The sequence below is a fragment of the Pempheris klunzingeri genome, chromosome 3 (assembly GCF_042242105.1).
Source record: "Pempheris klunzingeri isolate RE-2024b chromosome 3, fPemKlu1.hap1, whole genome shotgun sequence".
NCBI lineage: Eukaryota > Metazoa > Chordata > Actinopteri > Acropomatiformes > Pempheridae > Pempheris > Pempheris klunzingeri.
Genome location: NC_092014.1, coordinates 28,219,854 through 28,244,526, shown reverse-complemented (window position 1 = coordinate 28,244,526; position 24,673 = coordinate 28,219,854). Strand labels below are relative to the sequence as shown.

Genomic DNA, 24,673 nt, shown 5'->3' with positions numbered 1-24,673 from the left:
TGGTCATGAAAACAAGGGAATAAACTAAATAAAACCCTGCTTGGATCTACATGTTTTACAACAAAGTAGTGCAAGTGCAAGCCCTAAACCTCCTAAACAAATTCCCTTACTAATAGGTTTCAGTTACCAAAATGGATATTCAACTGAATTTATAAAGGCACTTATCCTGACTCCCCTAAAAACTGAAACTTGTGGTTTTCACATTTCTGTCTTTTCTGAGCTTTTAAGGTGCTGGAAGGTGAATTTTTTTTAATTTTAACGGAGCCTAGCAAGCTGTTTCCCCCAGTTTACAGTCTTGCTAAGATAAACTAATCGGCTACCGACAAACTAATTAACACAAAAGTGGTATCAATCTTGTATTCAGCTGTTCTAACTTCTCCTCTCAGTGGACTCAGGCTGTGTGAGTGGGAGGGGCAAAACATAAAAAGGGCACCAGTTGCATGTGGTGGGACACCAGCCTGCAGAGAGATACATTTAACACAGTGGACTGAGAGTGATCACATCTGTCACATTGATCACTATGGGTGGATGATTATTATGACAAAATTGTTTTCTTTTTCTTTATTTGTCACGCGTATACCATCTATTTAACATTTGTGTATTTATTACATGAATATAACGTGACGAAATGGACATATTCTCTATTTATCATGTAACACATTATGTCACATTATCAATCCACCTGATGAGGGCGGCTCCACCCACAGCTGCTTTCCCCATTCACTCTCTGTCTCCATCACCAGCAGCCTCGACTGTTTTGTGTGGTTTGAGTCGACCGTAGAGGGTAGTTTGGCTGCTGCATCTCGTTGGCTCGTTTTTGGAAGTATGTTAAAAAGTTTTGAGGAGGTGACGTTTCTTTTTGAGAGAGAATGACTTTCTGTTTCCTGTCATGATTTCAGTGTGCGATCAGCTGCAGCCTCAGATACCCACATGTTACGGTCAGGGGGTACATGGGGGTAAACTACTGACTACTTGACTACTAGAAGTGAATTAATAAAAGAATGTTTATATTGGAGTGATTCTGTCCCAAGCTGTCTGATCCATATAAGTGTTAATCACTGTAACCACGGTCACTTTAAGTGGTTTCCGATGTAATAATACATTTTTAAGTTTAAAAGTTTTGTTATGTACAACATGTATGATGTGTAGAACTACTATATCTCTGTAATAAAGGCATACAGTAACTATTAACTATTTAACCATTTCCAGGCATCCAGGGGCCAACTAATATTTCAGCATGTGGGGCAGCCTGTATGGTACTGTATCACACTTTCTCCACTGGAGGGGCATCCTGGAGGGGCATCCTGGAGGGCACTTCATCAAGCTTCATCATGGCAAGTCTGCCATACAACAATGGTCAGGGGACCAGTGTCAGCAGTGACTCTGGCTTTGCTTGCTGTTCATACAGGCTATGGAGAGATCTCCTCCTGATGAAAAGTAGCTGTTCTTATTCCATTTAAATATATTTTATAAGTTTATCTAAGGCAAATACGAAGTTTCAAGTTAGACACACACTGACGCCTCAGATAAACTCAGGAAAACTCATTTGCTTTTTTTTTTGAACAGTAGATTTTGTTCCCCCGTAAGTTTCATTTAAAGTGTATTAGGAAGGGATCCTTCAATAGCCGGTATAAACATGAGGAATGATTACAGCAATCAAAACCTGTTTCACTGTACATACAGTATGGTGCCTGAGTATTGTTTTAAGACAGACTTGAGATATTGTGAAACTATCCTTTAAAGTAGACATTAAAAACATGTCTAAATGATCTAGTTATGCCAAGATAACATATAGTGCTCATAACTGAGTATGTGTGGGCCTGCTTTGTTGGTTTGCACTATTTACCTTAATCGATTATTTAACAAGTTCCAATCCCATTCAATAACCTACAAAAGTACATGGCCACTAGTAAACAGTATAAAACATGCAGAAACATTGGTATGGTCCTAGAATTTCGTCACACGGGTCAAGGGTTTGGGGACTGGAGCCTTTCCCAGCATGCAGCCTGTTATTTGTACACATTCTGAGGATGGAGCAGAGCTGAGGTCCCAACACAAGACCTCTATGTTGTGCAGTGACAGTGCTAAACACTGAGCTAATTTTAAAGGACGGGATGATGGACTTGTGTTTTGTTTGTTTTAACTGAAGAAAACTTGTTTTTTTTGTCTTGTTTTTGGTACTTGTTATAGTTGTCAAACCAGAATGAGGTTACATGTGTGTCCTCAGAATAGTCATGAACTACTGCACAACTAACACTGGAGTATAACTTGATCATTTCACTCGTAGCAGCCGCCTTAAACTGTACATCCGTTTGGTGTGTAACCATTAGTTGCTCGCCCATTGGCTTGGCTCTTAGCAGTTCCACTATCTGATTGGGTTAGAGGAGCGTTCGCTTTGTGTGATTGGCTGGCAGCCAGCTTATCACACTTTGCCTTTGCATTGATCAGGTTTCTACGGTGATAGAACAGATAGCCCGGCAACAGGAAGCCAGCCAGGGAGAAGATGAGGAGGCCCAAATTGATCTGTTGTAAAAAGAGACGTGTCAGTGCCTGTAACAAACCTGCTGAGAAACTTGCCATGTGTATTTGCACACTCCTGCCTTCTCTCCGATCGTGTGTGCGTGTGCTTCCTACCCAGTAAGGATCTCCATGGAGGTGTCCCACCATCAGCATGAACAGGGGCTGCTGGAGCAAGGCGAAAGCAGCACTGACCATTGACTGCATGCCCGTCAGTGTCCCAAAGTGGTTGGCTGGATATCTACAGTGCAAATTGGAGATAAAAATGATTAGCAATCATTACGAGAATTATTTTTTTTATTTTTCACCGCCAAAATATGTTAACCCTGACACGACAGGGTAATCAAGTATAGATTCAGAGGTACAGTATGTATCTTACACCGCGTGTGTTATAGGTGCAGTTACTTCTTACAAATAAACTTGCCCCTTTACACTCCAAGCATGTGGAAAGTTTTTATTGTTAATGTTTGAGCAAACAATTACTTTTTTACAGGTTAAGCGCACCCAGAGCAACATGAGCATTCATTTAGGGTCATTATTCATTGCGGATCACTTGTTAATATAAAAATATTTATAAGTACAGCTTTAAAGGGCACAGATACTCACACAGCAGCATAGAGACCTCCACAGCAGGAGTGGATAAATCCTCTCACTATGGTATGCAGAACAAACGACACCAACTAAGACAGACAGAAGGACAGAGAACAGATTTATAAATGACCCTCAGAAGTGTCTCTGTGTGCCTCTTTATCTGCATGTCTGTACATTCATAGGCTGTATTAATACTGTTTTAGCATGCATGGAAACTTTGACTTGTGTATTCCTATGCAGTATTTATCTAACCTGTATGAGAAGGTTGTCAATCAAGGAAATTACTCCAAAGGTGACCAATAGGAGGTTGGTGAAGATGAAAGCTCTCATGGCATTGGTCAGTTTCTGGACCTTTCTGTCTCTCTTTGTGGGATCTGATTGGCTGAAGGGGACAAATGTCAAAAGAGGCTTATAGCTAAGGAAAAGGTGTGGATGAGTCCAGGATGCAGATGAGTCTGAAACTGTGTTGTTGTCAAGAGGGATTTTGTTTACAGTGCAGTCAACCAGGGGTGCCTGCAGGGCCAGCGTGGACAGCACCCAGTCTTATTCTTTCACTGCACATATGGCATGTGCATATTGAAAAAAGGTATCTGCAGCAGCCTAGCCTGCACAATAAATGCTTGTCTTTCTGACCGATATCCAACAATGTATATATATATATATATGTCGCAACACAATGCCTACACTTAAAAAGAACCGCTGAGACCGCTTTGTACCTCTTCTCTGCTTGTGTGTTTGGCTTTTCGTCTTCACATTCCTTCATCCTCCAGTCCATGATGTAGCCAATCATCGGACAGGTCAGCAGACACAGCAGCTGCATTGTGCCGAAGATAGATGAGTAGAAACCAACTGTGGAGGATATGCGGAGATAGAGGGAAGTCCACAGAAACATATGGAGAGAAATAAGTCAGAGACAGATTGATGCCTCAACATCCAACACGTATTACCAACATTTCGGCCTCATCAGTCATTAATGCTCTGATGAGGCCATGTTAGCATGTTTGTTGACACGGCCGGAATAAATTGGTGAAATTGAGATTAGTCAACTGAAGATCTGTGTGTGAGCTGCCTATGACTTTTAGGTATGGAATAGTTAGGGTATATTTCATTTGGATTAACATCACAAACATCACAAACTTTTCAAATACAGCATGTATTTTAGATTTTAGAGTATAGTCTACTGAGGTCATTAAGCCCAAATGTTATAAGGCTTCATTCCATGATGTGAAGGTCTAAATGGTATTTCAAAGCCCTCTAAACTCTGCTAGAAAGTTCTGACGGACAAATACTGTATTCTGGTGGAAAAATATAGTGTATGCTTTTAACCGTTCCCGTATTCCCAGAGAAAAACCAAGGACATGACCTCAGGGACCTCAGTGACGGCTATAGCGCTGCCTATTGTTCAAGTGATGAACACAAGATCACAACAACGACGAGTGGTACAGATGAAGCCGAAATTACTTTACTGTATTTCTCAATATGAGTATTGCTATTTTCATAATTACTACTAATAAGTGTCTTAATAACAGTTTCTAGTGCCCACTGGTCTCCAAATGCTCTCTCCAAGAGCTGACATGAATACATTTGCAAGAAGACGTCAAGTGCACACAGAAAATACAACCAGCAGCATCAGTCAAAACCTTCTAGTAACTCCACCGGTCAGCCCACTGTGGATAGTAGCCACATATTAACACAAGTCAACCTACCCTGTTCCTCCACCTCCTTCTGCATCTCTTCTGAGGCTGAAAGAGACAACAGCTGTTAGTACTTAAACTGAAAAACTCTATACTATTTACTATAGTACTATATAGTCATGTAGGTTAGGATTCTTACGGTTAGGGTCACCGTGGGTGACCAGGAACTCGAGCATCTTGTTCATGGCACCCATGAAGAAGATCAGCCTCAGCTGGGTCATCGCCATGGTGATGACACTCCACAGGAAGATGGGAGAGCACATAGAAGTACACAGCGGCAGCGAGGCTGAAGGTGGAAAGGCACGTAATGTGTGAATGCAGCCATGAGGTCAGATTGAGAATAAGTTGGGGAGTAACGCAGGTACTCAGACACTTCATCTGCATTGTAACAGTTCACCGTGGGCTCAGTTTCATAATTAGTTCCCAGAAAGCACTTTGTACAGTTACTTTCTCTTTTCTTTTCCATGGCATTTTGTTGCAGTGTGCCCAACCCTGGAAGACCTGGGGTCAGTGTTACATTATTAGCACGCAAATTGAGGTTCATGGAGCTTACTGACATGTCAGTGTCCTCATATTCACTGAATCAGTGTCCTAATTCACTGGATAGTTAGTCACTGCGAGCAGAGACAGGAACCGGTTTGAAACACTCCCGCAGTGTGAGACAGATGGATGAGACTAATAAAAACGTTACACTTGTGATGACTGACACGTTCAGTTGAAGCCTCAGGGAGTTTCACACTACACTAAAAGAGCCAGTTTCACTGTTAAAAGTAGTACAGTAGAAGTAACAGAAGAGTTCATCCAAATGTTCTCAATTGTTCTGAGGAAAAAACGTGTTGATGTGTTGCCAAAAGCTCTGGTGCTGAATCCACACGGTGCACCGGTTTGCAGTTCTGTTGATTGGTGGTGGACGGCTTTAGTATTTGCTGTAAAGTACACAGCCAGCTGGCTCAGTCTGAGGCTGTGGTACAGCACACATGTAGCTGATGGTAGAATTAGGGTTTGTGTCTGTGACTACAAATTTAAAACAGAGCCTGCATTACAAACTGTGTTGTGAAGTTTTAAAGACAAGGGTGGGAGGTGAACAAAGACGACGTGGAATTGCATTCTTTGGAACTTGACCCATAGTGGGGGTTAAAGTCAGGATGCATCTATTTTGACCACTGTTTTTTACTGAATCTGTCTCTTGGGATTCCCCCAACTTTATGGACTTTCTTATTGACACCTGAATGATTCCATTCTCTGCATTTCACATGTTGTGTCACACAAATACATAAATGTAAATACAACAAAGATGTAATCTTGACAATGACGTTCCTTACCCTGGGTTGTGCTTTGGGAGTCTGCCTGCTCGGGCTTTTGCTGATTGGCTCCCATCGTGTCTTCCATGACAGTCACATGGGTGACGTACCTGTCCCCGGTCATCTTGTCCTCTGTCACAACCCCACTCAGCTTCACCTTTTTACTGCTTAGAGAAGACAAAGAGATCAAATGTATAAAATGAACGGCATCTAAACTCACTCCAGCTCTAGCCTAATGGTAATGCAAAGGGAAGGGAAGTAATTATCTGCACCGATCACCACCACAAAAACACTTTAACCTGGAAGTGACATAAAAGTGACAATATCAATAATCCTTTTCCAAGGTGACACTCGATTTTCGGATGTTCAGTAAGTAATCAGTCAGCCTTTTTAGATTTTAATATAAAGAGATTATTTAACCTGATTACCACCAAAATCATGAGGTATTATTCTCTGATGACTGTGAACATTAAGACCAATTTTCACAGTAATCTAGCCAGTAGTTGTCTTGCTGTGACTGGATTCTCAAAGTCCTGACACTCTCTCGTGTATCGACTGTTCACATGTCAGAGCTGCAGCCTCATGTACATGTATTTACTGCCAGATTGTCTTATGTGATTCTGTCAGTCTTCTGTGCCACCTGCCTCCGTCCTGCCTGCCTGCTTTGAAGGGGGGTGTTATGGAGTAGCACTGTAAAACTCATCAGTGGATTCTCCAGGGAACCTGTGACTACAGGAGACATAAGGGGTACTGACATGTATCTGATGTCTTCAGGGGCAGGGAAGGACTCAGCGGGCCAGTTGAGGAAGCAGTTGAGAAAGACCAAGCAGGCCATACCAGTCCAAACCCACATGATGATACGGAACGACACGCCAAAGTCATAAATCAACTAGAGAGGAGTGGAAAGATGAGGAGAAAGAGGAGGTGTGGCAGGTAAGGAGAGAGGGACAGATAGAAGAGATGGGGAGGGAAGACAACTTGTTACATAAGTTCAACGTATTGAATCATTCTAATATTCAAGTTAATCTGCTGCTCAAAGGTCATCAGTGAAATCCCACTGCCTCCTCCCTTCTTCTCTTCCACTTCCTCTCTCTCTCTCCCTTCTTGTCTTTTGTGTGCCTTCCCTTTTATCTTTTCTTTCTAAAAGGGGTCTGGTTTCTCTCTCTTTCCTTGTTAATGTCCTTATAAAACCATGCAGTCCTTCAGCCGCTTCTTTTACTGTTTATCAAGCATTTGTCAGATTTCAGAAGTCACATGTATTTTCTCTGGAAAATCTATGATTATGTTATTGACTATCGGGTGACATAGAGTAATGTGATAAGCACAGCTGGCAAAAGATGTTTTGGGTTGAATATTTAATGATAAAGCTGCACAAGCAATTCAACGTATTTTTGTGATGCCTGTTGAATGAAAAGTTAATCTGTGCTTTTTTAAATTTGCCAGTAGATTTGAGCGCGTGCGTGCGTGTGTGTGTGTGTGTGTGTGTGTGTGTGTGTGTGTGTGCGTGTGTGTGTGCTTGAGCACCTTGACACCCGGGAAGGTGACGGCTGAAGAAGCATAGGAGCCAATCATCAGGGAGAGGATGGTTGAGCGTATATTCCCAAACATGTTCGGCAGCTAGATGAGAGACAGATGAAATGAAAGAAGACCAAACTTGTGAATCAACCATACAATCAATCAGCAGTAAAGGTGAAAAATGTCACTTTTATCAACCATTTGTATAGAACAACATACAATGTTAAACCAGCTGCAAAATGAACTGAACAGCTGTTCTGAGGAAACTAAAGTACATTCAATGATTCAATGCACTTTACAAACTCAACCAGCAGGCAGCGCTACTGTGTTCTTATGAGCACTACTGTTTCATCTGAGGGGGCGAAAGTTGAGCTGACTAACACACACACACACGCACACACACACACACACACAGAAACAATATGGTTCAACAGCAATATATGGGATCTGTATTTTCAGCTCGAACTCCAAAAGAATGCGCTTTTACCACACACACACACACACACACACACACACACACACACACACACACACACACACACACTTTGTTATGACAACTTGGCATGCGAGTGGATGTGTGCATGTGAACATTCTCTGGCCATGCAGATGGTAGGGTTTGGTGTTTGGTGTGTGTGTGTGTGTGTGTGTGTGTGTGTCTACAGACTCCACTCTAACTATAGATGCAGCTGGAGTGCTGCCAGTCACACAGCACACTGCACGTTGCTCTGTTCACACTACAGGCCGTAATGCTCAGTTTAAACCTACTGCTCATATGAGATTTGTTTCGATGACTGTGCATTTCTATTCCGGGACGTCATCACACCAGTGGTGACTGGTGTACATCCTACACCAGTATGAAATCAGGCCACGTCCAGAACACCCACACTGACACCCTTCTGTTTCTGAACTGTCCTTATTAGTCAGATTTTCATGGTGTCAAATCCAAAATGCTTCCACACATGACTACATTCAGAGGGTGATCAGCTGTTCAGCATGGCTCGTAGATTCATCCATTTTGTATTAGCAATGCTAACAATAGCCTAATTTACTGATAGAAGACAATGTGCGGTGGATCTTAGGAAAGTAGATCCAATACTCAAATGGTCATTTGAATTTTGAATGAAAACTGACAGCCCACACACACATTTTAACATCACTGTCTGTGACGTGTCAAAACGTAGCGTAACAAAGAATCTGCAAATGGATTCAGCGACATCATTTACAAGGTAACATCAAGCCAACGCTGGTTAATGTCAGCTGATGCACAACATAAGACTGTAGTGGTAAAATCCAAACTAAAAAATTAGAAAGTTAAACTGCCATTTTCAAAAGACAATAGCTGCACGTTTCAGTAATTCAGTTCTGGTGACGTTAATGTGGCTGGAGGAAGGGATTTCTTTCATTCCATACAATGATATGAACATACAGTGTCTTTGTAGAAGTGTTCAAAAAGTGTGATGTAATAAATCTTGGGTGCTGTGACTCGGAGGGCTTTTGTGTGCCGTCTCAAAGGTCTACACTGACATAGTCTACATTCAGCGGATTAAAGCTGTCCTACTCTGTGTCCAGTTGCTATGTCGTTCAAATTGAAACCGCTGTATCCACAGGAAGTTGTTTGGTGTGTGGGCACACTATGCTCTCATATTTTTATGTGAACTCTATGGACAAAAGTAGCTCTAAGACACAATGTACATGTGGAACAAGTGAGATGTTTGCAGGTTGTTCAAAATCAAACTGCCATGCCATGTTCAGAGTGAGATAAGTGATCAAATGTCCATTTACCCAGAATGAATTGACTCATTGTCTCGTCTCTTGTCCTCATCGGTCTGTCTGTTCATCAGCCCAGTGTGTCAGCTGCTTTTGTTTCATACTGCCTCTGTGTCCCATTCCTGTGAAGCTTTCAGCCACCCGACACCTTCTGACTTTCCAACCTGCCTCGGTCAGCTGACGCCCTAATCCACCTGCTCACCTGTGTCCTGTGTATTGTATCACCCTGTTAGCGAACATGCAAGCCCCCTGTTCCCCTGTTGTTAGTTGTCAGGCAGTCAGTGTTGCTTCAAGCCTTTGCTTTCTATCCTCTTGAACCTGAATCCAAAAATCCAAATCCAAACGCTGACTGGGCAGCATGGTGGTGCTGTGGTCAGCACTGTTGCCTCACAGCAAGAAAGTCCAGGGTGTGAACCCGGTTTGAACTCGGGGTGTTTCTGTGTGGAGTTTGCATGTTCTCCCCATGCCAGCGTGGGTTCTTTCCGGGTACTCCGGCTTCCTCCCACAATCCAAAGACATGCACATTAGGTTAATTGGTAACTCTAAATTGCCCGTAGGTGTGAGTGTGAGAGTGAGTGGTTGTCTGTCTGTATGTGGCCCTGCGATTGGCTGGCGACCAGTCCAGGGTGTACGCCGCCTCTAGGCTCCAGCTCCCCCCGCAACCCTGACGGATAAGCGGTATAGAAAATGGATGGATGGATGGATGGATGGACTCGCTGACCATTAAAATGACCAAAGTGTTTCTGTCCTCCTGGTTTTGTGTGTTTGGGTGATAACATTAGTTGCAGTGGTGGTAATGATAGTAGTAATAGTGGTGGTAGGTACAAAATGTATATTGTACCCTCGAGTACTGAAATGCCTCATGGTAAGGATGTTGATGACCAAATATGACCTTTATGTTTGTCGCTCCGTCTACAGTCCTCAGCTGAGGTCACAGCTCTCTGCTCTGACTCTCTCTCCTCCGTAATGTTTCCATGCCGTTTCTACTTTTGTTTTCCATTCTTATCTGCCCTCCCCTCTTTTCCTGGCTCTCCCCCTCTCTTTCCATTAGCTGTCCATTAGCTTTCCATTTGTTCTTGCCTGTAGTTCCCAAAGCCTGATTGTTATCATTCTTTCTTTTATTCTTGTTTATCATTGTTTCCCCAGTATACAAGCATTTAATCAATTTCTTGAGGAGTCATCAGTATGGTCCAATTCTACAAAAAACAACTTTTAAGTCAGATGCCAGTGCTTTTCAAATAGTACAGTACAGTTACAGTTAGGAAAAAGATCATGGTAAACTATGGTTGAATTATGATTACAAGTAGGCAACAAAACATTTTTAAGCTTAGATTAAAAGACAGGCGACTTATTATTATTATTACTTATTACATTTTACGTGCTAGTAAACCACAGAGAGGAATGAATATCTTTCCTGTAGCACCACCAGCAGGCCAGGTTTTACTCATCCACTGAATAGTTTGACACCTAGTAGATGGATTGGCACAATGTTTGGTAGACATTAATGTTCAGCAGGGAAATGAACTGCAAAAAATTCTGACTTTTCATCCAACACCAACATCAGACCAACATTTCAATTTGTCCAGTACTTTGGTTAATGCCCAACTACCTGCAAAGCTAATGACTAAGATGGTGACTATGGTCATGTTAACATGGGAGCATTTTCTCAGTACACTTTCAGAGTCTTTCTAAATATCTAATATAACCAATATTGACCTCTACGTAGATTCCTGGAATTAAGAGATTTTAGGCCTAAGCTGTTGTATTTGGTTTACCCCGGTACAAACTGCCTCAATAAAGTTGACAGAGAACCAAAAATGTTGTCTGCTAGTTAGGTTAGCTGGGAATGTACACCGTTCTCGTCAGGTAGTTACGTAAGAGCTTATCAACGAGATAACACTCACACACACACACACACACAACAGACAACAGACACAAACACACACCAGACCAGGAATGACAGCAGTCAGGCCAAAATGACCATGTCAAGTCCAGGACATGGTCTAGGTCAGAGAGAGAGAGAGAGAGAGAGAGAGAGAGAGAGAGAGAGAGAGAGAGAGAGACAGAGAGAGAGAGAGAGAGAGAGAGAGAGAGAGAGAGAGAGAGACAGAGAGAGAGAGAGAGAGAGAGAGAGAGAGAGAGAGAGAGAGACAGAGAGAGAGAGAGAGAGAGAGAGAGACAGAGAGAGAGACAGAGAGAGACAGAGAGAGAGAGAGAGACAGAGAGAGAGAGAGAGAGAGAGAGAGACAGAGAGAGAGAGAGAGACAGAGAGAGAGAGAGAGAGAGAGAGACAGAGAGAGAGAGAGAGACAGAGAGAGAGAGAGAGAGAGAGAGAGAGACAGAGAGAGAGAGAGAGAGAGAGAGAGAGAGAGATCATGTTGACAGGGGGACAGGGCTGTGGGAGGGTGTGTTGACCATCCATGGTTTGGATTGGATGAGAGGTCGCAGCAGAATTTAGAACAAGTGGAACAGCATGTGCTGCTTTCCAACACACACACACACACACACACACACACACACAGACACACACACACACACAGACACACACACAGAGGAACATGTGCGTATAATCACAGGTACACAACTCAACAAACAAAGCGGTCAAAAGCACATGTGCCTCTGGAGCATGAATAGGCCTGTTGATCTCTGCGGCTGCTGATAGGCTGCTGCTCTGCTCTCTGGAGGCTGAAACCTTTAAGTCAGCATTTACACTTCTGGCCACGCCCCACTCTGTGATGTCACAACAGGTGTTTTGACTGTGACAGATAAAAAGATGGGACAGTGGGTATAGGGGACGTCCTGGTGACCCAGCGGTCTTTGTACCATTTTACTGTGACGTCCCAGGTTCAAGTCCAGACAGCAGATCCCTGTCCTATGTCCCCGTCCTCATGTTTCCTGTCACCCTCTACTGCTCTCTGCATGACATGACTCCCAGCTTCCCTTGCTCTGATGATGCACTTAGACTTCCTGTCAGTTGGACATTCAGATACTAAATATCTTATGTTATTGTTCTTAGTTTCATCAGCATTAACAATAAAATGTCAAAGAGGACTGAAAGTAAGTTCATGTTTCCAGGCTGTCGTCATACAACTAAACTTAGGAGAACTCAGGGACGCAGGACGGAGTGAAATAAGATTCTGTGGGGTTCTGTGGGTGTGTCACTTCGAGAGACACCCTTCAAATTACACACAATTCATTTGATACACTTATTTCATCTGATCCACTGCTGGTGTAAGACACTGGTTGGTATAGAAGGTAGTGTGCAGTGGGTTTATGGGAGCAGCTGTCTGCTACTGCAAACAAAACAAAGCATACAAGCAATAGACCTCATTCACCAACCATTCCTAGGAACAAATTTCTTTATAACTCAAATGACAAATGACTTTGTGTACTTTTCTACTGACTGTCATCATCAGTTGAATTTACTAATATGAGCATCCCCTCCCATGTTTGCTGCATGCTGTTCCCCTCCTGCTGCAGTGCCTCCACTTCAGAACTAGAGAACTTTTTCTTACGTTTGGAGCTCCTCACTCTTTTCTGTGTGTGGTTTCTGTGTGTGGTTTCTGTGTGTGATTTCTGTGTGTGCCCTGCAGTCTGATGGCCTTTTGTGGTGATTGGTAAAACATTAAACTTTGGTAATTAGGGACAACTGGATGAGCTTTCAACTTATGAGGACAATGGGAAACATCATTATAAGAGCAGAGGTGGGAACAATTCTGTGAATTATTAAATCCGGTGTAGACTTTTCTTAGGACCTTTCTTAAGAACTTCTTTTTTCTTTAAGAAAAAACATAGGAAGATATTGGTGAATAAGATGAAAGACACTAAAACAGAGCTGAGAGGAACCACAGTGTTGGATGGTAGCTCTTTTTAGTATCGTCCTCCACATTATGCATAGTCGATGCATAGCCCATCGTTAGTATAAAATTATCAAGGTGGAGCTTCAAACAGAGAGCATCCCATGTTACAGTTGTATTTTGTATGTCAGTTGTGGGCCTCTAAGCCCACTTAGACACACTGTATTAACCTTTTCAGCAACAAGGAGGTGCTCCAACACCGTTATTTTGTCCTTTAACGTCCTGTCTAAAGTGGGAATGGTTTGCATTTTATAGATTGATATGTGTTGCTTGTGATTACCCTGCACCCATATTTTAGCCAATATCCAGCTTTTATGTATTTAGTGACGGGTGAGACAGCACCAGACAGAACTTAATCCAATGGGGCAAAACACACATTGAATACATACAATGGCAGCAAAACAGCAAAAAAACACAACAAAAAAACAAAGGTTAGGACTTCTGATGTGGGGCATGTGTGTTAGAGAAGCACATGACAGCCTGTGGTGGAGGATTCAGGTCTTTTGTCTCTATCTTTACTTTTTTAATTTTAGCTTTTCTTCCAAATTTGGCCATAGCAGTACACAGCATGAGGGACTGACAGAGCTGGAAGAAAATGAGAGACTTTCTCCTCCAGCAGACGGACAGACAGGGCTGCTACAGTGTGCCAGAGCAGCATTCGGTGGATCAGAGCCGGGATCAGCTGTTCATGTTGCCGTACCATAAGAGTCATAGTGACTCATCAGAAGCCATGTGACGTCCTCAGAACGTGGAGGTGTGCACCCAACTTTGGGAAAATTATAAGGTTGAAACCGACAATTGCAGCACAGCAACTGCATTTTATGAGACAAAACTGGCAATGGACTGAACTAAAACATGGATGGCTATGTGATATTGGCCAACGCAGCTAAACTCACCATGTCAGTGAGAATACCCAACAACTTGTGGAGATAACAGAGTGTTGTGGCATTTCGTCTGCCAAGTCCTTTATTTCTATATATATCTGGACACCTCCCTGTGTATCATAGCACATGCTGTGGTCTATGGTCTTTTAGCAGAAAAAACAAAGTTGGCTGTGTTTGAGGTCAGTTTAACTCCTGGTGAGCTCTTAGTTAGCTCTCAGTCGTATATAAGAATGGTCACAGAGGAGAGTGGATCAGACCCGCTGCTCCTTCCTAATGACAGGAGTCAGTCATGTCTGGAGGGATAATATATCCTGGGAAGGATTCCTCAGAAGGGCACTTTAGGAGGTGGCTAGGGAAAGGCATGGCTGGGCTACTTTAACTAGCCTGCTGCCACCGCGACTTTGTAATGTAATAGAGAGTAGCTATCTTTCTCTGTTTTCTCTATTTTGAAAAGTAACTGTCCTCTGCACTGATTCAGATGTGAATGCGTTTTTGACACCTCTCAGCTAGTTTACAAGCGTGTGTGTGTGTGTGTGTGTGTGTGTGTGTGTGTGTGTGTGTGTGAGAGTTGGACTCATACTGTGAGTGAGGTGAAGGTCAGGCAGATTCCTCCAAAGCCGTTGAAGGAGACAGCGAGGAAGATGAGGAAAGACAGCACTGATGGAACACACGGCAATGAAGGAAACTATGAGATACCATGAAACTTTAAAGGTTCATTCAGTGTTTTTTTTATGATGTTGGTCTTTTTTTCCCTGTCTGTCATAATCTCTGATTGCACATGAAAAGTGTGTGTACACACAACTTCGGGAATTTATGTTTACAACAGACAATTTGGGTCGTAATCATTTTAACTGGCTTGATCTTCCAAGTTAGTAAAAGTTTCTACTCTCCTTGTCCTGTTGGAGTCTGGTAGGATCACTGTTAGGATCACAGAAGTACAGAAATAACCAGAACTTCTCTTTAAGTACTGTTTCTCTATTGGATTGAAAGAAGAGCATGATGATTGAAAGTCTGACACGTCGATGTGCTGTCTTACCTCCAGGGTCATAAGCAGCGGCAGCTATCATCGCACAAGAGGCTGCGAAACATGAGCTGAAATATGGACACAGGACGTCAGAGCACATTTGGTGTTTGGTTTCGATGTCACTTCGATTTAATAAGTTGAAAAATGTCACATTCAGATGAAAAGCCAAAAAAAGGTCCGTCTGTCATACCTGCCAATGAGCCTCAGTGGACGAGGCCCATATCTGTCCATCAAGATCCCCAGAGGTAGAGTGGCTGCACTCAAGAGGAACGAGCCAATGGTGAAGCCAAGATTCAGAACCTCTTCCTGCTCCACACAACTCGGCCAGTCTCCTCTCTCCATGGAAGTCACGTTGGTGTTGACAGTCACATTTTCTGGATAGGGTCATCAGGACAGGGTAAACTGTTAAAATAAGAACTGCTAACCTGCGAAACCACACAAGACTGTAACTCATGTTGCGTTTGCTCTGGATGATGTGTTTGGTCCACCTCCCATACAGACAGCCTACTTGGCTGAGGTTGGGTCAATCGTGACTGCGTCACAGCTTTTGGTCCGTGCGTGCTGAGAACACCCCCTCCTTCCCAACCGAAAGCGAGCTGACAGGCCTCAGACTGATTTGCATTTAAAGTAGGTCTGGTGATGTCAGGCTACACTAAAGTTGCTTTGCCAACCATAACACTTCCTCGCTGGACTGAGAAGACTAGACAACATGAGCTATGATTAGAAATAAACATAATATACGACTACTGACAGGACCCAGATCACTCAGAACCTGTCAGTGGGAAGGTTCAGAGGTAAAAACTAGGGGTTGAAACAGCACACAGTTTGGGCTGTGATTGGTTGGAAGTTAATTTTGTCCATTTGTTATCAGCCACAACAGATCGTAGTGTTTTTATTTTAGAGATCCTTAAACTTTACAGGTCTCTCTCTGTAGGGATCCTTTCCATAATGCTGTCAGACACTTGGAATAACAATCTGAGCCTGTCAGTGGATCAAACAAGCACTTTTAGTGGACCTACTGTGATCAGGTGCAGTTGTCCCACAGGATTGGATGATGTTTTTTTTTTATTTTAAACCTAGCATTAATTTCGAACCCAAAATCTGTATAAATGGAGTCCAGGTTTAAAAAGCAAGTTGTAAATAGAAATAAAGATAATAATAAAGAAGTTATCCTTTAACTTGATGAACCCAAAATGCAAACATTCAGGGATGATGCCCTCACAGAAACACTTGGTAGTCTTTTTGGCAGAAAACTAAGAAAGGATTTATTTTTCCATTATATTTGTATCAAAAACAAGCAATAATAAGAATCAGCTGCTGATTTGCTGTTGTGTCTCTTGGAGAAATCAGCCCTCAAATGGAAGATCCACCTCACTCATGGTCTCCTCAAAGAACCAGAAGCATCGGCAGAGCACAAAAAAATTCAAGCATCCTGTCCATGGCACTGACTTTCACAGAGGCCACATAGGCAGAGGCAATCAACATGTGACCATGAAAGACAAAACAAAACTGTATTTTAGTCAAACTGCAGCTTTGAAACGACCCGAGACAGGCAAGCGTCTGACAAATCTGACAGTGGATTATCAGCGTAACATAGACATAGACATGGTGGTCTTACCAACACAAAGGTGGGAATAGAAGCCTTCGTTTTTCAGCATGATGAGCAGTGAGCCCCAGCCCAGCAGCACAGCAGAGAAGAGTAGGTTCTCTATAATGGCTGTGATGGCCATCCACCACCTCCTCCGGTAAGCCTGGGCCAAGCTGGGGGCCATGACAGCTGCAGACACACAAGGAGGAAGAGGAAAGCATTAGTCCACCAAACAGCAGATAGGAAGCTCTGCTAGGAACCACCAAGTACAACAAATCCTTACTTTGCACCAGCTTATTTCACTACCTCAGTGTCGCATTAGAGGTTCATTCAGATGAGCAGCAGAAAATCTTTTTCTGACAGTTTACCCACATTATCTACAACTTCATTTGGAGGTGAGATGTAAAGTCTCTCAAAGTTTGGGTGATAAATTTACTCTTTGCCATCTTGTCCTCTTCCAAATGTGTCTTGCTAACCTGGAGGTTTGTTTAAAACCTGCCTGATGCTTATTTCCCTGTTGGACCTACAGTACTAGCAGATAATACAACAGTATCATCACCGCTAGAACTGATGGCCAGGGACACAACATTAGAATTAACCCTTTATAGGGCACTCATTGAAATACTTAGAAATTCAAAATTTCAACCCTAGACCATTACTGGTGGTCATTACAAGACTTTTATTTTACTTTTGGGAGTTTTTAAATTTTATTTAAAAATTTTATGGTGAAAATCAAGGTCAATTAAATGATCATATATGGTTTCTTTTCAGTCTGTCATGTAGCCTGATTGTTGCTGATTGGCTTGGAGAAATCTGGTAGTTCTACTGCCTCATGGTGAGGGAAGGGGCGGCATTTTGAACTCCCACTTCAGTTACCAAATATGGTCCCTTGGCCGATAAAGGGTTAATGTTGTAAAAGAGTTTTAGGGCATCTTATTGCTGCAGTAAAATTTCACCAGTTACTTATTTAAAGTACGTCAATTTATATGATGCTAAAATCCTGCAAATCTGAAACCATCAAGAAGCGACTCATTGATTTGCAGCGTTTCCCACAAACACCAGATATTAAAAGGCAGCTATCTCATTTTAAACGGTGTTGCAAATCTCCATCATGTCATAGTATACAGTGACGTCAGCTTGTGAACCTGAAAGGAAGCAAATGAAGGACTAACGAGATGATGGCAAGATGAGAGACCAAAGAGGAAAAGGTTTGACCTTGTTTGATCCGATTCTACTGTAGCTGGAGCTATCAGGTGTCATCAACTCATGTGCACACGCCCCCACGTGCCCTCACACACACACACACACACACACACACACACACACACACACACACACACACACACACAGACTTGCCATAACTTACCATAACTACTACTTAACTACTTAACTAACCCTGACGTGAACCACTGACCCAAAAATCAATGTTTTACCAACTGGGAACACCAAATCAATTGGTCTTAGTCTGGTGTGTGTGTACCTGAAAGTGACTTCAGTCAAACCACCCATCCACCCATCCACACACACACACACACACGCACACACACACACACAGAGACACACACTCTCTCTCTTTCAGGTTGAACTAGAAATCAATAGACCCAGTGTTCTTCCCATGTATGAGTGTGTAAATATTTGATGGACTTATGAGTGTGTGTGTGTGTGCGCAAAGCTTTGGAAAGCAGTGACTCAACCTGTGTAAGGCACATGTTTGCACACCGGGAGTCCTGCCGACCATGGAAATAGCAGCTCTCTCTGTCAAACACACACACACACAGACACACGCACACACACACTGTGAGCGAAACACCATTCGGTCTGCGATGAATTGTGTCATCATTGCAATGTGATCATTGCTGTAATGAAATGTGTTGCTTCACAGATGAAAAAGCGCTGCATACCACATCCTTAAAAAGGTGTGAATTTCCTTTGAGTATAATCATGGAATTATAATTCACAATCTCGGGTCATTTCCATGCAAGTTGGGTCCCAGTAAGGATGCCCCCAATATGAGAGCTACCCCCCCAAAAGCCACTCTAGTGTTATTCCCATTATAGTCATTCTCATATTACCATGGAACCCTCTTCAGAGGGTTTGCTAGCTTGATCACTTTTCCCTACTTGTGCTAACGCTGTCTTAGTATTTCCCACTATCCTGCAATTGTCACTTGTGGCCACATTGGCAGCTGTCCAGCTAAAGTCACCCATAGGCTGTCTTTAGAGCCAGATCACGAGCCTTTAAGGGTAAGTGAACACAACAACTGGCCCAGGTTGGACCTGATGGAAAATGTCACACAGTAGACACCTTGGCACACTGGTGACCCACACAGGCACACACGAGGCTGGATGCAGTGTTTGAAATCCCAGCACACTTCACCCACAGTATGTGGGGCCCTCAAGGACATGCTGGCTGTCCGTTGTCATCACCACTGTAGCAAAATGTAGCTTTAAATGTCCGTCATTATTACGTTAAATAGTCTGAGTACAAATGTTTGTCATCTTCATTAGCCGACGGCAAAAGATCATTTCCATTTTCTAATGTTTCCTCCCCAAACATATTCCATCTTATCTCATCTGTCTCCTTTAAATTAATGCTACAGTTTCTCTTTTAATGTTCCTGCTGTAATTTGAAGACAGTTGTCTTCACCTACACTTGTGCAGCCAGTTACAATAAACTCTAACAGAGGAGCAACCAACAGAGCAGTTTAACCCTTGTATGGCGTTCGGGTCTGTGGGACCCGTTTTCATTTTTTTATCAAGAGCAAAGTGATATGATTCATTATTTTTTCAAACTCAGACTCATTGGCCTTGACTCATTTTGATGAGTCTGAGTTTGAAAAAATGATTGTTAATGAATGATTGATTAATTGTATAGTTTTTCTTTTGATAAATAACATGAAAACGGATTATATCGGGTCCACAAACCTGAACACCATACAAGGGTTAAGGAGCTCTGGTTGGCCAGCCATCGTGTTCAGGAAGAGTCTCTCTTTTCTGCTGACCGCTCAGGTGATAGAGCACAGCTCTGGTTATATTTTTGTTGTTTGCATTTTAATGTTAAGTTTAGGAGTGACAAATGAGCAGACAACAGCAACAACAAACAGAAACGAAGGTAAAAAGTTCAGACATCCAACATATTTGAACAAAAATCAGCTTCTCCTGCAAATGTCCCCTAAAGAGATCATAAATATCGTGCTAGGTCAGATGTGCTCTGCTAATGAGCACAGTTAATGTGATCACACATGTCGACAGCATGTCCTTCCTCCTCTCCCTCTCTGAATAACCTTTCCTCAGCCGAGTTAATAGAGGACTGTTTCCATGTCACAGCAGCTCTCCCCCATCACAACAAGCTACAGGCCATCTCCTCATCCCAGGTCATCACCAGGGCTTACTTTCCCCACTCTCTGCTCCCTTTCCAGCGTTTTACATGTTGGACAGATTGACTCACTTGAGGAGCTCCTACAGTTCTCTTGACAGGAAGAATGACAAGATAAATGCACATCAGAGCCAGTGATGACTGACAGGAGAGGAAACTATCTGATCCTAATGCACCTTTAACAACACGACCCTGAGTCTGAGTGCCTGCAGAGCACCGTCCCACACAGCAGCAACGCTCCTCACCACAGGCTCCCTGAGGAGGCTCCTTCACATTGGTCTGCAGGGAGGAAGCCTTCCCAGCGAAGGTACGTGATTAAAGCCACTTACTTTACGAGGTGGATGGTCTGTGTTTATATGGTGGTGATTCAACACGTTCTCTTCACAGCTGCCTCTGTTTCCCAACAGGACAAAGTTTGATCCTCTTGCTAACCTTTCTTTTTCTTTCTTTCTTTCTTTCTCTCTAGGTGTGATATCCTTCTCTCTGTGTGGCAGCTGTATTCACTGGCACACGTGCACTCACAGTGACTCTCTCCCTCTCTCTCTACGTACAGTATGTCTATAAATGGAGCTCAAGTCTTGCCCGCCCACCCCACTGACCTTAACAGCCACACACACACACACACACACACACACACACACAGACACACACAGACACATTATCAGGTACACAGCACACTTTTTTTGTGTGTGACTTAATTGCACCAGAAGCTTTGCTAAATAAATAATTGAATAAATGTGTCTTATTTGCTTTTAATTGTTTGGTTCCTGAAAAGCTGACATGTTGGAGAATAAAGTTCTCAGCACTGACGTACAGCAGCTCTCTCACTGGCCCCATCATGTGGTCAGATACTGTACGTCTCTGAACACTTTCATAAAAAGCTTCTTTCTTTTTTTTTCCATTTGAGGTCTATTAGTTAACCAGAACCATTACCAACATGGTCTTTTCACACACAGCACTTGTCCTGCAGTTAAGAGCTGGTAATTGTGAGTGCTGCTGGTCGACGTAGGACGTAGAAAACATATAACACACATGCCAGACCTTCAGGACCTCTGCAATGTGAATGCAGCAGCAGACTTGTGACACCGGTAGTGGAGCTTTTGTAATGTGTCAGACAAGCACAGCACACTTGAGTTTGAACCATCTCATGTTTTTATTGTTGTTTTCATCCTGTAACATCATTTCCAACGACAACAAGCTCTTCCACAGTAGGGCTGAGGAAAATTTTTTAAATAAAATCCACAAAATGGCGCTCCCTCGCGTGGCTTCAGTGTGAATGTTGTTGGTTACTTAGCGGTGAGGAAGAGAGGGACAGGAAATGGAAACGAAGAGAAGATTTGAAAATGTTTTCTCTAATTACGACGTCCTTTGGATCATTATTCAATCAGGCGAATCAGTCGAGAACAACTTTTCACTTTATTTATATTGTGACAGTCTGGAACCATATAAACCCTCCTTTCCTTTCCACTGATTCTTCTCCTACATACATAGAGTGAGCTGATAAGAATAAGAATAAGAATAACAATAGTAAACAGTGTTTGCCAGAGCTGGGCTGTCATGGCATAATACACTCAGAAATAATGTATTCATAAATAATCATATAACAATAATAAACAACTCAGTACTTAGTGCATCTACATGCGTTTCTTTTGCTTTAATGTTATCAAAATGAAAATAGTCTATTGGAACAAACGTCCTCTTAATATATTTTTGCAATTGTCAATCATGTGAGAAACATTTTGGACTAAAAATTGAGCATAAATAAAAAAACAAACAAAAAAAGAGGCAGAATGTGGGCAGCAAGGACGCAACAACTTCTCCTGGCTTTGGAACATTGACGAGGAGTAGCGACTAAAATCAAGTTAAACTAAAAGAAGAAACAACAACAACAAGTGAGCTGTTCTAACCTGCATAAGTGCTTCTGACCTCAGAGAGTTTGCTTCTCTGTTTTAAGCAAAAGGTTCATGTTTTTATTACAGTGGTATCATAAGAGAGTTAAGTTGTCATTTTAAAAAAATACAATATTAAAACAGAGTCACAGTTTTACATGAAAAAGAAACAATATTACAGGAGTAAAGTCACGGTGTTATGGAACAAGCAGCCAGAATCAAGTGTGGAGACGCTCTGCAGAGTTACATCACCAGGGAAGGGGAGCCCGACGTGTACACGGTCCCACCAACACAAACCTTTACCAAGCAGAAATAGAGGCTGCACACATTGTGACTTTACTCTCATAATGTCATGGATTTCTTCTCATGAAAGTCTGACTTTATCTCAAAACTATTTCTTGTAAAATTATGACTTTAGTCTCCAACTCTTAGATTTTGTTTCTTAATCTTAGGGCTAATACTCCATTTATCAGGTCAAATGTGACATACAGCAAAAGTTACTGAACTACACGAATAAATAATGCTTTCCTCACTAACTAAAAAATCCCTTCTATGGCAAAGAGAGTGAGATGCCACAATGGCATCATGGGAGGAAATGGCAGATTTGGTCACTGATTCGCAAAAAAACAAAACACCACACATTTAGATGAAACACTCACTCACTTAACGTCAGGCTCAACGTCAGGCTTAACGTCAGGCTTAACGTCAGGCTTAACGTATGACTTGTGGTACGAGATCATTGGGAGTCTGTACATTACAGCTCTGCTAGAAGCATCGACACTGACAACGCAAACAGAGAGGCAGACCTGTGGTACAGAACTGAGTAAAGAACTGAAAAACAAAACAGTAAAATGTGTGTGTACTGAGAACAATAAACACGTATAGTTTATTTTAAGCCATAACATAAAGAACCATATTAGTCCATTTATCTCGCATACATGTAGCTACTTAACAATGAATATAAATAATATGATGAACAGTACTAACTAATCAAACTGACTGAACTCATTCATCCTGGAGTGAAGGCTTCAATTCAGCTCTGGTCAGCCTGTGAAGCCACAGGATGTGTAAAGAAGCAGCTGAAGTCTTATCAAATCAACTTACAGTACATCTAAGACTTGAAGAGCTCCTCAGTGTCAGTAACAGCCAATGGAGAAGACAATGAGGGGTACTGAGCTGTAGAACTATCAGAATAAAGGTCTAAGTGACTGGCCTTCAAGAATATAAATGCTATGATGAACTGTACTCCAAACCCCTTTCCGACCTGCAGACACCCAGCTGTGCGCCCCCCTTTACACCCCGAGACTCTGCAGGAAGTGGTGCGTGTCTGCACACCGAAGTATTCTTTGAAGCATTTAGAAACGTGTGATGCACCTCGGCGTGTATTCTGGTCTAATAGTCATCCGTCACAGGCTGAAAGCTTGTTTTAGGGATCTACGAGGAAGATTTAACAATAATGTGACCAAATATTTGTGCATTGCAGCATGGCGACCGTTTGGGGGATTCTGTCGTACATCTATTCATGTGGCCTCATCACCTGTTCCCGACCACACATTATTACTGGTGAATTACTGTGTGGATGTAATGTAGCTGTGTGTATGCATGTGTGTTTGTGTGTGTGTGTGTGTGTGTGTGTGTTTGATTCTGGACCATGTATTGCTTTTTCCCCTTTCTTTTATGTGATTCATTCATTGTCATCTAGATATTTCATCTAAAAAGGTGCCATGTGTAGCATTTTACCATGAATGAATCGATCATCTACATGCTGTTAGCATTTCTCTGAGCTCAGTGAACTTTTACACCCTCTGGTTATTTGAAGTAGTGTTTAGTTTGACCTTTTCAGGAGGCCGCTGCACCAGCGCTTCCACAGTTCCATGTTAGCCTTGTTGTAGTGTCTGTTTTCTCTAAGTGGAGGCTTATTCATCACCGACTGAAAACCAACAAAAAAAATGTTAGCTTGTTAATATTTGGTCCTTTAAAACTAAAAACTAAAATATCTGACACATCTGACTTCACAAAAACGGTTTCATTACGATGGGAAAGCTTTCATCTCATCTCACAAAGAAAACAAAATATCTCAAATTTACAGAACCTTATGATAATAATCTCACATCACATCTTTTTTTAGGGTAGCTTAATTATTTCCCTACCACTCTAAACTACATGAACAACCCTCAAACAAACTGATTTCTCTCTGTGTTTATATATGAGCACAGAAAAGTCATCCCCACATTTAAAAAAAGGTCTACTTTACTTTATTTGGACACCTAAAACTGTAATTTTCCAGCTGGTGATGATTTCGTGCTGACTGCATTTGTATTGTACACGTTACTTAAATCTTCACTACCTAAGACGAGTTTTATTGGTGCAACTTGATCTAATAAACTACTAGTGGCCAGTGGCCAGTGGGCTAGCAGTCACTACGAACTTAGAGGGACTTTACACACAGTTTTAGTGAAGGTTTTACAAACAGCTGGTGCAACACAATCCTGGTCAAGGTCAAATGAAACAATCGGAGAGGGAAATGCCATTATTTGGAAAATTGGTGCAACAAGCCGAAAAAGTTCATAATCCAACACAAAAACTGATTATAGCATGCTAACATGCTAATGTTACCTTTGCTATTTTAAAATGCAAAGGTTAGCAGGTGAGCATGCCAAGTTAGCATTAA

General features: G+C 42.3%; 1 protein-coding gene across 2 annotated transcripts; it reads right to left on the bottom strand.

Moving 5' to 3' along the window:
* Nucleotides 1–1,824: 1,824 nt before the first annotated feature.
* On the bottom strand, nucleotides 1,825–20,487 carry slc43a1b (solute carrier family 43 member 1b). Of its 2 annotated transcripts, none has more exons than XM_070827899.1 (15): nucleotides 20,443–20,487; nucleotides 16,769–16,927; nucleotides 15,341–15,524; nucleotides 15,163–15,218; nucleotides 14,707–14,783; nucleotides 7,628–7,720; nucleotides 6,859–6,992; nucleotides 6,125–6,270; nucleotides 4,942–5,088; nucleotides 4,815–4,850; nucleotides 3,825–3,957; nucleotides 3,361–3,490; nucleotides 3,124–3,197; nucleotides 2,635–2,758; nucleotides 1,825–2,523 (listed from the first exon to the last, which is right to left on the bottom strand). In XM_070827899.1, exons 2-15 carry the CDS (start codon nucleotides 16,920–16,922, stop codon nucleotides 2,296–2,298), a joined length of 1,716 nt encoding a protein of 571 aa, XP_070684000.1. In that variant the 5' UTR covers nucleotides 16,923–16,927; nucleotides 20,443–20,487; the 3' UTR covers nucleotides 1,825–2,295. The 2 variants fall into 2 exon arrangements, with proteins under 2 accessions (XP_070684000.1, XP_070684001.1); XM_070827900.1 differs by having other exon boundaries at nucleotides 6,125–6,267.
* Between the last annotated feature and the right edge of the window lie 4,186 nt (nucleotides 20,488–24,673).

Excerpts from the sequence above, each read along its gene's own strand:
- slc43a1b (XM_070827899.1), bottom strand. The coding sequence starts at position 16,922 with ATGGCCCCCAGCTTGGCCCAGGCTTACCGGAGGAGGTGGTGGATGGCC. Across the intron at positions 15,219-15,340 it reads CCACTGAGGCTCATTGGCAG|CTCATGTTTCGCAGCCTCTT; the intron begins GTATGACAGACG and ends TCCATATTTCAG. Across the intron at positions 3,491-3,824 it reads AACACACAAGCAGAGAAGAG|CCAATCAGATCCCACAAAGA; the intron begins GTACAAAGCGGT and ends TGTCCCCTTCAG.